Raw genomic sequence first — 16,852 nt, 5'->3', positions numbered from 1 at the left:
ATATCTACACCTTTAAAACTAGAGCACAGCTGCAGGAAGTGTCACTACTTTGCCTCGCAAAGTATACAAATAACCCACCACAGAACAGGCAGGAGGCATATTCATGCGCAGCAGCTATTTTCCAGTTAAATTAGTTTGCAGCCGGTTCAGCTGGACCCTTGGTTAAAGTATAGTCCCACCTTTAAAACTTCAGCACAGCTACACAGAGAACCGAGAGGACACTTCTGTTTCATGTTCATTTGCTATTCCTCCGCTGTAGTGTGTGGTTGTGCCCCATTCTGTTTGTGTGACGTCTCAAAGCAGACTGCCTGGAGCCTTAGATGATAAACAACCCTGGGACTTAAAGATAACCGGCTACCAAGAAGAAGAAAATGTAGCCGAGAATCAAGTCTTGATATGTCTTCTGAAGTGATAATCTGACATTTCGCTCATCTGAAAATTCAAGAACAGGAATGAAACAGATTGAAACAAAATTTGTATGTCGGACGAATGCATCATATTTTTGAGTCTTGGTCAAGATGAATATCCATTTACAGTCAATAGAATAATACCATCAGTTATAACACCATTTTGCAAAGTATTGAGATCTAAATAAAAAGTCACCTTGTGGTTGTGTGAGAAAAATACATTTTACAAAACACATGGATGCAACAAAATCCCAGAAAGCAGCGATAGTAATTTGGTACAGTACTTTGTATCAGTATAGAGTTCCTACTGTACTTCCCCTTGTTGTTCACAGCACATGTAATCCCTTTGCAGCAGAAATATTTCAGATGGAAATAGACGTTTTATGATCCAGTACTTTTGCATGGGTGTATTGCCACACAGCAAGGTCACATGTTGAGTTACCTTCAAAACATCTTTAGATTTAGTTGATGGATTTGTGTATTGTGCATTGTGACTGTCCGTTTTCTATGTGTTTGCGTGCATTTGTTGTCTGGATGTGTGCATATAGTGTGTATGGATATGTCACTTTGCACATGTGCTCTCCCTTGATGTACCCTTAGTAATAATTTAAACTCTTTCCTTCCTGCTACCCATTAAGCTCTCTCTAAGGCTTTGGAGCAGCTCACTGAGACACACTATACTTGGACTATAAAACCGTGAGCATGTTTTTGATTTTATGGTCCCAGCAAACAGAAATGAAGATGACTACAGAATTATAACAGATATCTTTTGTGTATTTCTAATGGCCGCTTCTGCTCTCAGCTCTTCCTCCGGGGTGTCTGAGAGGACACAGTGGAATGGATTATATGGCATAAACTCATACTTCTGATACACATTTTTGTCTGACAGGTCACTTCTGTTGGCTGACTGAGCAGTGACCTGGCGGCCACACAAAATAATAAGCAGCTAGTACCTTTAAAGTCTCTGTTAGCTTGTCCACGTTTGCTTTGAAACATTTGGCAAATTATCAGCTGAATTAGGATATGAGAAGACTTGTAATCTCTCCTCAGCTGATTTTTTATTTATTAATCCACTATCCCTTTCTGAAAGCTAAATCTTAAAATGATTTAGTAGAGAGAAAACTGTGAGTCCCTTTTCACATACAAATTGCCATGTTTTCCTTTCTTAATATAAAAATGAATTGATTATAGCCGCTTGCAGTTAAATTTCGCAAAACTAAAGACAATAAACAACACTTAATTATATTCTGTGGGATAATACACAGGCTAATACATGTATCCATTTGAAAGTGAAGTATTGTAAGTCAGACATGGTCTTTTGCCCGGGGATACCAACTGAAAACCCTGTTGTGTGTGAAGAATTTTGATGTAATTCCAGAGAGCTCCTGCACCAGCTGCACACTCACTTATTGTGAGGAAATGTGCTCCCCAACAAATACATCTACACCTGCACATACCTACAATTTATAGTAGTACTCTAATACCAGCTAAGGTATAAGGGACAGAGAACGTGCTCAGAAAACTGAACTTGCAGGAACTTGTTGCGTGTCCAGTGAGAGACGTTTCCATCCATCAATACATTAGACACCAAACAGGGAGCAGTCTCTGTATTAAGCGTGCGTACTAGAAATACTGACAGCCAGAACTGCTTTAAGATTAATTTCGTTCTTGCTCTAATGTATTAATCCTGCTGAAGAAAATGCCTGTTCCTAAATATTCTAGTCAGGAATAAGAGAAGAGAAGACACTCATGCTGACCTTTGTGACCCAGCCCAAGCATGTGCACATAGACTTAATGTAACACTTAGACGTAAAGTTTGTGTTTGGATCTGTAACCAGAAGATGATGTCAGGCGTGCGTTTAGTGACATACACAAGAGGGGGTGTTTGGATAATGTCCACATTATTGTCCACATTCCTCTGACATTCAAGTCAGATCACGCCTGGATGTTACGTGACTCACTGAAACCTTCGCACCATAAAAGTACACATACAAGTACCTATTTTTCTGTTTTATGATCAGGCGATAATGTAGAAGTCAGGAGTGTAACCATCGTCTGTGTTTGTCAGAGTCAAAAGTGACTTACGGAGCAACTGCAGCAGCGAAGGTCAGACAAATGGTACAGTGTTAATGTTAAAGACGACACAGTCTTGCAGTATGAATAATTACAGAATCGCAGTGGCATTTTATTTACTCCCGTTAAATGCCAAGGTCAAACGGTTTCCAGCTCAAGCGGGGAAAACAAAGGATTTTCAGTGCATTATTGCGCTGTTGCATTATTGATTTAATACAATTTCTCATTAAAGTACTTTCCTTCAGATCATTTTGTCTGAGTTCAGACCTGGTGCTATGAATATTTATCAACTAACTTGCAAGACTTGTGACTAGAATCGTAATGTCCTAATTACATTTTAATATGTGCTTTATCTCTTCTTACATTATAATATAATAAAATTGGTTCAATGTATTCATTCACAATTCTCTCATTCATTCATTCATAATGTTACCTCGCTTACTTCACTGGAATACAGATTTAATGCTAAGTGGTTTAAATTACAATAATCAAAACCATTTCACCAACTGAATGAATCCTGTCTTTGTTTATGGCTCAGTCAGATGAAATCTGAGAGCATGTGTGTGTGTGTGTGTGTGTGTGTGTGTGTGTGTGTGTGTCAGAATGTGACTGAGTACATGCATGCTTGTGCGTGCGTGCATACATCTCCACGGGCGAGTAAGGGCAGGCGGATGGCATGTTGACGCTAAGCCCACACGTGCCGTACCCTACGCATGCTTTTCGGTGACCCTTCACCTCCATTTGACTCCCGTTCTTCAGATTCCAGGCGTTGCTCAGAGAGGTTTGGCGAGACTGTATCGGACACAACATGGTCCCATGCTGACAATAATAATGCACTCTTTCTAATAATGTTATCTGCAAACATCAGAATTCCTCTGAGCAGCAGCATTGAAGACCAAATCTCATCTTATGTCTGTATTACATTATTAGTGCCAGTACTGCCTCCTTTATTTTATGAGGACCAGTTCAGAACAGTATAACTATTTAATGTGTATTGCACATGAACACACAAATGGTGGACGCAACAACATAATGAACATCTGGCCAATACAGCATTCCTACAACAAATACCATCACTGGTTCAACTGATTTTCATTGTTATTTTCTTGTTAGGTTAAAGTGGCTATAATTAATTTTCTAATTCTAATAATCAAATTACTAATGACGTTAGTAGCTACGAACCCATAGAGGGTTGACCTAACAGCTTCGTTCAGCTATTTGTGTTGGTTGTGTCTCTTTTACCTTTACTGTTTTGGTTCACTCATAGCTGTTAGTAGTAGTAGCTGTTTTCAACAAAAACAGAACATAGTGGAGCATTTAGCTGCTAAAGAGCCAGATATTTCCCTCATGAGTTGGCGGAGACCAAAAACAGAGCTAAGGGTGGACATTTGACTTACATTCATCAGAAACAGGTGAAAGTAATATAATATAAACAGTAATGTAAGTATTACTTTTCATACCAAGTAATTCAAGTGTTAGTATTACCCTTAAATGAGTAATAAGTAGGGAGGGTCAGACCACAAGGGGTGACTTATGAGGAAAAGAAAATATGGCCTTGGTGTTTAAGTATGTGACTGTTCATGTCTAATCATTTGCGTTTCCATGGGCAACAGGGAGGGCCAGATGTTCCTGCTCCCACTGAGGAAGCAGCAATTAGGCTAATGTGACAGGTAACAAATGGAGACTTCACAGCACGTGAGAGAACTAATTAATAGCTGATCCAAATATGGCTTCACACCACTGTGTTTTGTGGTTCAGAACAGGGAGATTTAACTCCACTGAACACACGCTGAGGTAAGAGATGTACCTCGGTGGGTCCCCTGATCTTGAACGTCAGTGTTAAAGGTTATGGGAACAACTTCAGCTCTCTCTCCTATTTGTCCTGCACGTATTCTTTCTGTCGGGACGTCGGAAACTCCAGACTAGTAATCTTGTACCGTGCTGGGTACCGTGTCTTGATAGGGTGTTGTTTTTGAGCTATATCCATGCTGCGCTGCTTTGGAGGTCACAAAGATTTAAAGACTTTGAACGCACTGCTATGTGCCTGACCTAGTTTTATTCAAATGTACCTTTCTCTGCCAAAAAGTAGCAGTTCTAGGATTCTGAAATCTATGTTGGCTTTGTTTTATAAGTAGGAGAGAATAGACAAAATATCAAAGAGTAGCTGAAGTTAGGTACATTAGGGACATTAATGAACAATATTTCTGGGTGGGTAAATATAGACGGCAAGACTATTTAAAAGGGAAACAAATTGCTTCCTGTCAGTGTCTGTAAATTATTATAAAGAACTGCTCCACATCATTTGCATCATTCCCTCAGGATATTCACAGCACCAACAATTAAGGCAAAACAACTTGGTGCTCCTGTTTTAACTTAAGAACCGGAGCTACCCAGAAATAGCAGTGAAGAGTATCTCCTCTCCACGTATCTGGCCAGTGGCCCGCTTTCAGGTCTGGATCTTTAACCTTGCGAGACTTCTGCTGCTGGTGTGGCTTTGGGTTTGGCTGAGCTGAGCATGCTGGGAAGTCAGCCAGACAAAGATGTGTGGGTAGAGGAGCAGAATGAAGATTTCAGTTGTGCTCAAGTGTTCAAGATTCCTCTGGAAAAAGAGGACATTGTTTGGGTGGATAACATACTAGAAATGGTTTTGGTCCACTGTGTATTCTTTTTTTTTTTTTTTTTCATGCAGACAAAGAACAGAGCTTCTGGTGTGAAACAGCTGGCTTCCACTATTTTCACAGCAGCCATTTTGACAAGTCATTGCAGGGTAAACACAGGTGTAATTAATAACGTTGATTATGGCCCTGATCCATTTAGGTTGGTCAGGTTCCTGGTATTGTGCATGCTGGCTCACTGGAACAACTGTGACACGCTAATTAGAATGGGGCCATAATTAATTTGATCAGTCACACCTGTGTTTACTCTGCTATCACGTGTCAAAATGGCTGCTGTGAAAAGGGCCTATTGCAAAAGGGTGACACTCTAAATAACTGGGTAGTCCCCAGTGATCAGGAATTAACTGCTAATTTATTCAAATCTGTAGGTTGATTTCGAATAAATTTGAATCAAAAATCACACTGTAACTTGTGAGCATCATCTCTCTCTGCAAGAAATCAAATAAGCCTTTTCCCCAAGATGAACTACTCCTTTAATATCACTTGTAATCTGTATTGAGTTAGTCCCTGGCTCCCCGACTCTTAATCCCAGCCAACTGATCCCCGAGCAGCCTTAAAACAGAAGTAACATAAATCAATGACAACACATTCTAATTTCACTGAGTCCCAGTTGTAAGTTCAACTTTGCCAGTTTGTTTAAAAAAAATGACTCATTTATCCCTTCTCTTCCACATGTCTGTGATTTTTCTTTGTAATGAGAATGAAAAGTCTGTCTGTCTGCCTCTTTGTTCGGTCTGCACATGCTCAGTGAGAGAGGCTGCCCGGCTACAGTAACGTTAGAGACGGCCTTATTGTGTGCATCACTCATTGTCTCCTCTTCTTCTTTCAGGCTAGCTTTGTGTGCTGACTTCAGTGACAACAAGCTCACAAGAGTTTACTTTGACTTACAGTCGCACAGTCAAAGCAACCCGACTCATTTGATCAGAGTTAGATCTTGTCTTCTTCTCATTTGGCTGTGAGATGCATCTGCTCTGTAAACCCCCCCCCCCCCATGTCCGTTGTTTCAGAGACAAGGCACTTTGAATGTTTGAGAGTGACTGAATTTGTTTCTTGATTCTTTCCATGTGATGGGCAAAACATTTACAAAAACATATATACATATCTAAATCTGCGCAAAATACCATGATTACAAAAGTCAACGAGGACTTTCTGCTTGCTACGTTACGTTACCTAAGAAAGTCCACTAAGGACGTTTGTTATTTATTGACACTAGTTACGTTGTTATATTACGTTTCATTTAATTTAATCACAAATCATGATTTATTTTCCTAAACCTAACCAATCTTTCACAACGTTAACCATGAGGCATTGTGCGTTTCTGCAAGAATGTCATGAGGCTGATATGAAACATATTTTTGAAATATATTTTTGGTTTACAAACTTCAACATATTCCGTAATAACATTTTTTCTGTGTTTCAAACTGATGTCTGGACATGTCCAGTGGAATCAATAGTTCTAATAATGATACGAATTTTGCCCCAATTACCGGACTACCTAACCTTCAATGAATGCCAGGCTAATTAACATCTGTCCATCTCCTGGACTGGGCAAAGGGCTTTGTGTCCAGATGTTACTCTTTCCCTCTTGTGTCTCCGTGTGGCAATAATCAAGCACGCTTATCTTGTTCAAAATCAAATAGCCTGACTAGGAACAGGTGCAGCAGCCGACACAGTGCATGGGAGCCAAACGACTCCCAAATATTATCCCCTGCAGCATGCACCGTCCTGATCTGATCAGCTGCTCATAGTGAATGTCTGCACGTTCATCCTGTTTTATAAGCTAACAAGTGAGTTGACTGCTGGAACCACATCAATTTGCCAGCTTGATCAGCTCAGAAGAGATTAAATTCATTTGTTGAGACAGTACATAGTTGTATAGCAGCCCAAACTCAATGGTTGTTTTTGTGTAATTCCATTTACTTACTTCTGGTATTTGATAATGCACAATGAATTAATATGAATAAATGATATTACAATAATACATGTTCCATTATGTATGTTCCTGCATGATTAAAGGACTTGGCATTTAATAATTGTTGTTGTTAACAGACACGGCAGTCAGTGAAATTTGTTGTATGTGATGGCATACTTTCAAAATCAGTTGAGTTCAGTCTTTCAGTGTGTTTGCAGCCTTACCAGGACCTTGGTCTCCTCCTCGTCTTTGTAATAGTGGAGCTGGTCCCCTCGCAGAACAAACCAGCGACTGTGCCATGTTTTGACAAAACCCCCTTGCTTCCTGAGCCACCCACACCTGATGACACTCAGCCGTCCCTGCCTCTGGGTGTCTGTGCTGGCCTGACCTCCACTGCGCTGGGGACTGCCGTGGGACACACACTGGTCGTCCATTGCAGTGACTCTAATCTGTAAAAAAGAAAATTAAATTAAAAAAAAGCAAAGAAATGTGTTTAGGTTTGCAGAAGTTGTAAGTTCCAAGTAGGCAAAATATGAACATAAGATAAACAAATGCAACATATCACAAACAGATGCTGCAGAATTCGTAAATGCTTTCTTTACAGACATGATCATGGGGCGTTGTGAAACTTGAGGTACACTGAGTGTTGAGTGCAAGGAGACAGGAAAAGAAGGGGAAGTGTGGGAGGAGGAATTCATAAACCAGATAACAAGACCACAGACCAAATCTCTAATCTCTTTTATCTTGAGTCACCCACCTACACATTTTAGCCTGCAAGTCTTTCTCGTCTCTGTGTAGCATTTTGTCTCTCAGTCTCTTTGAACCCTTCGATCTTTTTAACTGTTTTGAAGTTTTAATATGACAGATATTTAATATTCAAGTGATGAAATCTGATCTGGAGTCATACTGTATGGTAAAGTATGTATAGTTATGTTTAAGCAACTAAAATTAATTTGTTAAAGGGGACCTAATGTGCTCTTTTTGAGATTCATGCTTGTATTTTCGGTTTCGACTATAAACTTAAACTTGCTGGTGCCTTTTCATATCTGGTTGATTGTTGTTCAAGGGGTCATGTACTGAGAGGCTTTGTAGGGTTGACTGATGCATTAAAAAAACTCTGACAGGCACCCCAGCCCCTAGTCAAACCACTGCACTTTGCAGTGGGTTGTACTTTGGGTTTAGTGCTATCAATAGCAAATATGACCATGAACCAGATAGACATTAAGCTTGCTTTGCATAAGCTTGCTAACATTGTCAAAATGAGCATATTAGCATGCTGGCGTTAGCATGTAGCTCAAAGCACCAAGTTATGAAAAGACTGCTGTCGCTGTGTCGCCTGTTGGTATAAGACAATACGAGTTGTCAACGAGTGGTCACCTAAAGAACAGTACTCCTGGTATTAATCCGTTGTCTTGCTCAAAGGCACGTCAACAGGGGTAACTATACGGTTACATACTCATACACAAATATCCTTGGCTATACATAAAACCTTCACACATATGCATACAGTACAAACATGAGTGCACTCAGAAACAACACCGTGCATGCACTAAATCACCGTACATGTATTGTTTCCACACGCATAATAGATGTTTAAATCTCTGCGTCATTAAGGGACACATGCTACCACTGCTACGGACTGCCACTGTCAGCGTTAAGCATTGCCATGTTGTCAGTGGCTCTGGCTGAGCTTGCCTTGGTGGAAGTCCAAACAGCCCACAGGTCCAGATGAGGACCAGATGCAGCCCAGCAGTGTTCCAGGCAGCAGTGGGGCAAGTGCAGCAGGGCTGCTGTTGCGATTTCAAAACTTTCTCTGGTCCCATGCACACTGTCCAAGTAAGCGGGTCCTGCACGCATGTGCATGCACAGACACGCTCACCACTCTGCTTGAAGAAAAATAGCAGCTTTTCACTTGTTTTGCATTAACCTAATAGTGTTTTGTCCTTCTCTACATCATCTTTGCGCCACTGTAATGCTGGATCTATGAGGGGAAAAAAGTGTGCAGTGCTTTCATTACAACAGCGGTGAAAGTTCTCATCTGAGCTACGGAAAATTCTTCATTTTGTGGGCAGTTAACACTTATATTAGAGGGAATAACCTCTGTATCCCTACTGCCTCTTACACATGTGAGTCTCTTAGCCTTAACACACACACACACACACACACAGCATAAATCACAGTCTAGGGTTGATACGCCATCCGTTGATGGAGTCACCTGCCGTGCTGCCAATCTGGTGCCACAGCCCCTTTACAATTTCATGCCTCCAGCACAGGGCCTAGTTAACAGCACTGCTAGGACTGGCCTGTGCTGCTACAAATGTGAAATGGTAAATAACTCAGGGGTTTGTCAATGTGAATAACTTGGAGCTATAAGAGTAGAAACACTATTTAAAATGTGCATTACACTGTGGTCTAGTCCAGTGGTGATAAATTGCCACACAGGGACAGGAAGCATAATCATCTATAAATCTATAAATCAACAGACAAGTAGAAAAAGATTAGCAGAAAAGTTAGTGTTTCTTAGCCCACGCAGGAACGGCATGATGAATTGTGACCTTTAGAAAGTTACTCATTATAAATATGATGTTCCCACTGTGAGTTCAACAGGAATATCACGAAACAGAATCATAGGGAAATGATGTGTTTACAACAGCCATGAAGTAATGAATCTTGAATGAATCATATATTTTATGAACGATATGAAAATTAACTATGGTGAAATAAGCAACTGCTTTCAAAGCGGCACTGGAAGATGACAAACGGGAGAAGACATATCAGACTTTTTAATTTCACTATTGGTCTTTTGGGCAAGCAAGTGGTGTGGATCGGTCTGTCCACCACTTTGGTCCACACCTCCACCATTGACTCATTCAAACTTTAAATAACTCTACCTTTGCAGGCTTGTGACTCTCTTGCGGTCCAATTTAGTGATGGTGAGCTGTGAAAATATAACACTGTGCAGATATGCAAGCAACATTCTGCAAACAGTGAAATCTATAAGAAATGTGCTATTATAATATAATCCCATTTGTAATAACACCATTACAAAAATATGAGTTACTACCAACTTTCAGCACAATGCTGCTCACCTCTTCTTCAGTTGGGAATATGTCTGGTCCATTAGTAGGGGGATGGGGATGGGGATGGGGATACAGGACTGCTAAATAAAGCTGCACCTGTAGTTGGGCCTGGCACCAGACAGGGACAAGGACAACTGATTTGGTATGAATATCTTGCTAAAAGTTTGCCTGCATTAATTAAATGTCGGCAAAAAGACAGGTTAATTCCCCCCACACACAAACTACACCCACTTTTCTATATAAAAAAGTGGGTGACAGACAGTCGCAATTACTTTTCTCCTGTCTTTCTTTCCTTTTTTTTTTGAACCCCAAAGCTGAGAGAAAATGCTCCAACGTAACTATAAAACACCGTTCGCAGCTGGTTTGGGAACAGGACTGACACATTTAATGTAAGTAGAGGAGGGTGGGTTGAGCGATACAGAGGCACTCTGGATGTTTACTTTTTGCCAAAAACAAGAAAAGAAAAAGGAGCATTTTATTAACTGCCCCCACCCCCAGTGAGCTAGTTAGTAAAGCAAATAGATGTGTCTATAGATGAATGTACCTGATTAGTGTGAGGAACAACCCAACCAGGGCTAAAGTCATGGTAGCTGATCTATTTTTCAAACCTGGCTTTTATGTGATGCCATTCTTTTTGCAGACAATTCTCCAGTGAACCTCCTGAAGATGCCAGATATGGTTGTAAGCACATTTATGATGCAACTGTAAAGTCTCTGCAAGAACACATCACTACTAGACTGTTTTTGTCCATTCAGCACATTGAAAACATCCTCCCAGAGGTGTAGTCTGTGTCCCTGTAAAGCACCTGTGTGTGCAGGTGTGTGCACTCTATGTGTGCGGCTAGTAGTGTGAGCAGTCCCTTGCGCCTCAGTCTGCAAAATAACATTTCCTCATCATAACAAAGAGGTTGAAAAGGGAACACTTAAAGCAAAGAACTATAACTTTACAAGACAGATGAAAGATTTCTAGTGGAATCTGTTTAAAAACAGATGCCTCAGGATGCTTGTTAAAAAATATCCATACATGTATGTTAAACTACTAACTAAGCAAGAAGTGTATTCAAAATTGTTAGAGAACTAATGTTGGGATGAAGTAAACACAGTTAGAGATTGACATGGAGCCCAATTTTCTTCTTTAACTTTGGTGATGACATCAAGTCTGATCTCTAGAAAAATGACCGTGGCAGCATGATGGAGCGTTTCATTTCCAAAGCGGCAATTAACGCTCTACGTTACCATCTGCTCTTATCTCCTAATACTTGATTATGTCTCTTCAGTTCAAGAATATCCCAGAATTTTCTCACCGCACGTCTGAGAACTTTGACCATACTAAGAGACGTCAGTGAGAAGAGACACCCTGACCTTCACTACAAAAAAAACAAAACAACGGCTCAGTATACAGCACAGACAGCCACACACACATACGCACTTACACACACACCACACACACTCGAAAGGACAACACGAAGATAGTCACGAATCAGCCCCCTAAGCTTTTGTGGCATGCATGCACTGTAATTGCGGCTTTGTGGCAATGGAATGAAAAAGAGTAAAATAGTAAAAGAAAAAAATGGATGGTGTGACTTTTCTGTGAGGGGTGCAGATCTTTTTGTTTCCATTTTGGCACATGTATTAGTATTCTCTGTCAGTCTGTGGCCATCAGTAAAATGGGTGCTGAGCCAGGCCGTCTCGGGATCAAGGACGCCTTCTTGCTGCTTTGAAAATATGCATCTGTCAGTGCACCCATAAAATACAGCTACTGGACGTGTCTTTAGTGATGAAAGATTTTCTCCGAACAGCCAAGAAGGCACTTGTACGATAAATTATTTTTAGATTGTTTCCTGTGACACAGCCATTTGATGTAAACTGATACTTGTGATGATGAACCTACGCATGATAAAAATGGGGGTTCTGGGTTTTGTTGGGTGGTGTGGCATGATAAACTGTTCGGGATAATTCAGCATGCAGCGATAGCAACCTTTAAACATCAGTGAAGTCTTTTTTCTCATGTGTAATTGATGCCAGAAGCACCATATGTTGGCTGCATCACGAGTAACATTATACCCGTACACAGAGGAAATAAGGATAGAGATCTGAACAAGAAGAGGAGTTTGACAACATTGTAAAATCTATGAAATGTAGACCTTCTTGTCCATACAGGACTTGTCTCACAGCATCAGGAGGTTTGTGTTTGTTCCCCATGTAGGAAAGTGCTGAAGCTTTCCGCACACAGAATGCCTGAACTGCTGTTTGACACGTCTTTGTTTGAATTGAGCTGCTTTGGAGGAAAGGATATTGAGTCTGGCTCATCCTTTGGGAAATTAAAGTTGTGCCAGGGAAGGTTTTTTTGGGGGAGTAAAAATACAACAGAGTTACCCAAATCCTACAGTTTGGCCTGCATAAAGAAGAGCGTTCAATTCTCATAGTTGGGACTTTATAGACTGTTGCCCAAACTGCAAAAAAAAATTTGGTGTCGGGTAGGGACAGTGGCAGGAAATCTTCTGGGACCACAGGAAGTGGCCGGTCACAAACAGCCGCAACGGAGCGCTCTGTCCAGAGAAAACTGCACTCAGCCGACTCAGATTCCCATCCTGTGGTTGCTCTAAACCACCACAGGCCGAAATGGTAAACATGAATGTGCTAAGTGAATTTTACAGACATCATGCACATTTTAAGTAATCTTTGGAGCAATGCGTCCTTTCAGAGAGTTGATTCATCGGCTGAAATGATAACTTGCTAGCTAACGTTAACCTGGACAATAGCTCTTCGGGACTATCACTGTTGCTGATGATTTTTAATAAATCACATTTTTTTCCAAAACGTGTTGATGGATGAAAAACTCAAAGTAATGTGCAATTTGTGATCATAATAAATGTTTTCAATGTTCACAGTGATGGAAATAATCTTCCGTCTGAAGGCTAAATGATTCACTGATGAATAGCAGACATTTATTCTTGTCCTGTAACATGTGGCAAACAATGCCACATTACCATCTGTCCGTCTTCAGTCTGCAGTTTTTTTGCATGTTCAGCAGCTGCTGTACTCCACATTGGGCCCGGTGCTTGCCATTAAAGCCTGTGCCAACCTTTCTTGGATGATGCAAAGGTCAATGGTGCATTGAGCAAAAAAGTCAAGATGGAGGGTCAAAACAGTGCTACCGGTTATTCTCATAAAGATGGTCTCATTAGCGACCATCTCTCCGAGGCTAATTCAGATCAAATTTGACAAAGTTTGTGTTCAATTCATAGAGAGAGGGATTCTCATTTCATTCTCAAATGCAACAGAGGAAACATGAACTTCTATTTGCTAGCCACTGATGTCAACCCTTTTAATAACCCGAAGCAACATTGCCCCTTAAAGTCTGCACATTAAGGCCTCAATGACCCACATGTGTTAAAGACAAATATAACCCTCCGCTAGCAAAGCTGCTACCTCGAGAGCAGTCTGCTTCTGTTAGACTCCTGCTGAATAGCCACTGAGGTGAGAGGAGGGCATGTTTCTTTCCGTGCTGTTGGTGTGCTAGTCGTTGGATAGGATGTGAAAGAGGAAGGGCTTCTGAGTGCTCACAGATGGAAGTACTCACACACACATGAAAAAAACAAATTATCCATTGATCCGTCCGACACACGCACAAGTCAGGTCTGTTATGATTTACGATGCTGAAAAGGGGTTGAAGTGAGGTCACGATCTGAGAAGCTATATCCTTCATCATGGGGTAGTCCACCATCGGTCTCTAACCCACACAACCCTCTGTGAGTCACAAAGAGAAAGGTGGATGGATGAAAGCAGGAAGAGCAGACGGGTGGGGAAGGCGGGCGATGTAATGTATCACAAACACAGAAGGATTGGTTCTCAGAGATAAATTCTCCTTTTCCCTCCCGCTGCTGAAACATCAAGTAAACTCCCTGGCTTTCCTGTGTGAATCAACGTGATGAGTCAGTGTCTATTTTGTCTCCACACAGATTTAGACGCCATATGTGCCCCCCCCCCCCCCCCTTCATAGTCTACAATGAAACCCTTTTGGTATGATACGCTCGCTACCCCATCACTAGCATCGCCGCCCCTCCCTCTCCATTTTCCTCCGCGCCATGTGTCACCGTATGTCTGGTAAACTGAGCAGCGGCCCTGTGGAGAAACGGGACAGAAGCCTTCACGTCGGCCGCTGACTCATTCTACATGTGTTTGACACACTGCTACAACTGAGTGAACGATACCGCTGATGTGGCTGCCCTTTGTCGTGCAGTAAGGTGAATACAGGGGCGTATCTTCCGGACAAAACAAGATACAAGATGCTCCGGTCACGAAGTGAGAGGGCGAACTGAAAATCACTCTGTGATCATAGTCATTTCCCCCAGAAGTGGTTGTTGCTGTTATTGCAGTTTGGGGAAAGCTGACTCTGCATTTTAACCTTCATAAATGTCACCTTACTATGGATTCTCTTTGTGAACTAGCAAATGTTAAAGGAGTAGTTACACATTTTCACGCTAATTCACTCCGGCGGAAAGTTAAATGAAAAGACTGATTTCATCTCAACTCCAGTTCTGCTGCAGTTTCAGTCCTCCTCGTCTCCATCCCTTCCTCTCCTTCTCAATAAACAGATATCACAGAGTTAGACCGCGGAAAAGGTGGAGTGCAGCAGCTGACACGGGGAACCTGATCCGTGGTCTTTCCAGCAGCACAGCTTGTGCACTGCAGACATTCCTGGCACTCGGGGGTCATCATATCTTCCCCGCTTCTACCTCAGCTCATGCCTTGTTTGCTTTCACATCGTCCCATTCCATTAACACGGCAGGTGGGGGGAACAAGTTGCAGAGATGTCTTTTCTGTCCTCCCTGCCATTTCATCAACCACCTTTTCGTTTCCATCCTTTTATTGTCCTGTATTAGAATTACAAAATGCTAGTGTAACAGAGCAGCAGCACAATGAGTGCACTGAATTTTAATTACATGACTAAAAGCTACCCTGAAAAGTAGAGAAAATTGATGCTATCCAGCTGTCCAACAGTTATTGCTCACGTGACTTATAGTAAGTCGGTGTTTCAGTTATGCTGCTTCAGGCTAACAATGAAACTAATACACTTTAGATGAAGATGGCAGCAATGAGTATTTGTTCTCTCTATGTCTCTCAGATCCCCAGCAGGCCCACCCAGGTGTGACACATCTATAAATAACTTATTTCCTCTGGTGCATCTCTACTCCAATCTCAGGACAGTTACGACACAGCTGGAGGAGTTGTGTCGCTACACGGTGGAGATAAATCACATTAAACGAACCATTGGTGATCAAATCCATTAGAAATGTTTGGAAGTATGCATGTCATCAAAAGCCCAGACGTATCTCTTACCATAGTGTCATAGCAAACGTCATCGCAACTACCACACACTGCTATATGCTTGAGAATGGTGGTGTTACTTCTGCAATTTGATATGAAGTTCATGCTCCAGTTATACCTGCTTAGAATACGAATTACATAACTTAAAGTGTCAATCAACCCCTCTAAGATTTGGACCAGTGAGTCAGACGATTTGCCGACAGCATCTTCACACTCCTCTTCCGTGCCAAAGTGATATATGACAACACCTCAGAGGCAAAAAGCCTACTGTGGAACTCAAAGAGCAGACTCACCTTTCAAATACACAGCCTTGTTGAATCCCTCAGCTCTGACGTGTGGTGATGCACACCTGTGGTATCCAATCCAGTGTCAGGTAATCAGTCAACATAGATCCTGCTAAGACGCGAGCGAGAAGTTGCACTTCAGCTCAACTGCTGCTTCTGCTGCTGCTCCCCCACCACCACCACCACCACACTAAACCAACTCAGTGTATGCAGAGTGGATTGAGTAAGCTGAGGCTCAGACGAGCCGTTATAAACTTTTCCCCTGACTGCTCACACCATCTGCATGCTGAGAAAGTCTCCGCTGAGAACAGGATGGCTTTCACGGTCAGCACAGTCACACACGGGGCAGCGTTACAGCAGGAGTCCCTCCCAGACACATGCACACTAACACATGCGCTCACTCACACACAAACACACACACACACACACACACACACACACTCTCCCGTAACACTGCAGCCTATGCAGACCCAACTCCTCCAGTCATCCTGGCTGGTGAGACACTCACACTCAGTCTGAGAACACTGTGTATGTTGGTTAGAGGAGGAGGGACGAGAGAGGGAGGGGGAAGTATGTGTGTGTGTGTGTGTGTGTGTGTGTGTGTGTGAGCATGTTTTAGGAAGTCTCAAGATGAGAGCTCTCTGACTGAGCAGCTCCAGCAGTGCGGCTGAATTTCTCTTGTATTTCAGATTGCACACAAGCAACTGGCAATTTTTGAAACTCTCACATTGTGTTCCACTCTTCTCAAAATGTTAACAGCCAAGAAATTCCCAAAGTTTCCTATAGTTCATATTGTGGAATATAAATCATGAGTTTCCCCATAAATCATCTGTGAGTAATTTCACATACAAACACAGAAAGCTGCCCCAGTTTTAAAGCGTCTTCAAGATGTCGTATACAGATGACTGCGTGCTTGCAGCTCGACAAACATTTATTTAATGACACTTTGGTGCAAGCCCAGCTGTACACACACCAGTGGAAAGTGCATCTTGTTTACGTGGGAGTGGTCTAAAATGTCTTCCTATTCTATAGTCCTGCAGTGGTTCCTTCTGAAGAAGAGCATTTTTCATTTTGTGTGCTATGTACAAAAA

At 41.8% G+C, this 16,852-nt stretch overlaps 1 protein-coding gene across 1 annotated transcript in view; it reads right to left on the bottom strand.

Annotated features, from left to right (window-relative positions):
* Nucleotides 1–16,237, bottom strand: part of arhgap24 (Rho GTPase activating protein 24) — a 55,419-nt gene extending 39,182 nt beyond the window's left edge. Inside the window, exons 1-2 of the mRNA XM_031859994.1 lie at nucleotides 15,771–16,237; nucleotides 7,292–7,516 (exon numbers count right to left, since the gene is read on the bottom strand). Coding sequence (XP_031715854.1) covers nucleotides 7,292–7,501 — 210 coding nt within the window. The 5' untranslated portion in view covers nucleotides 7,502–7,516; nucleotides 15,771–16,237. The remainder of the gene's footprint in view (nucleotides 1–7,291; nucleotides 7,517–15,770) is intronic.
* Between the last annotated feature and the right edge of the window lie 615 nt (nucleotides 16,238–16,852).

The sequence above is a fragment of the Anarrhichthys ocellatus genome, unplaced genomic scaffold (assembly GCF_004355925.1).
Source record: "Anarrhichthys ocellatus isolate YVR2014 unplaced genomic scaffold, GSC_Weel_1.0 scaffold23, whole genome shotgun sequence".
NCBI classification, from domain to species: Eukaryota; Metazoa; Chordata; class Actinopteri; order Perciformes; family Anarhichadidae; genus Anarrhichthys; species Anarrhichthys ocellatus.
Note: the sequence above shows the minus strand (reverse complement) of the source record. Positions and strands in the feature narration are given on the sequence as shown.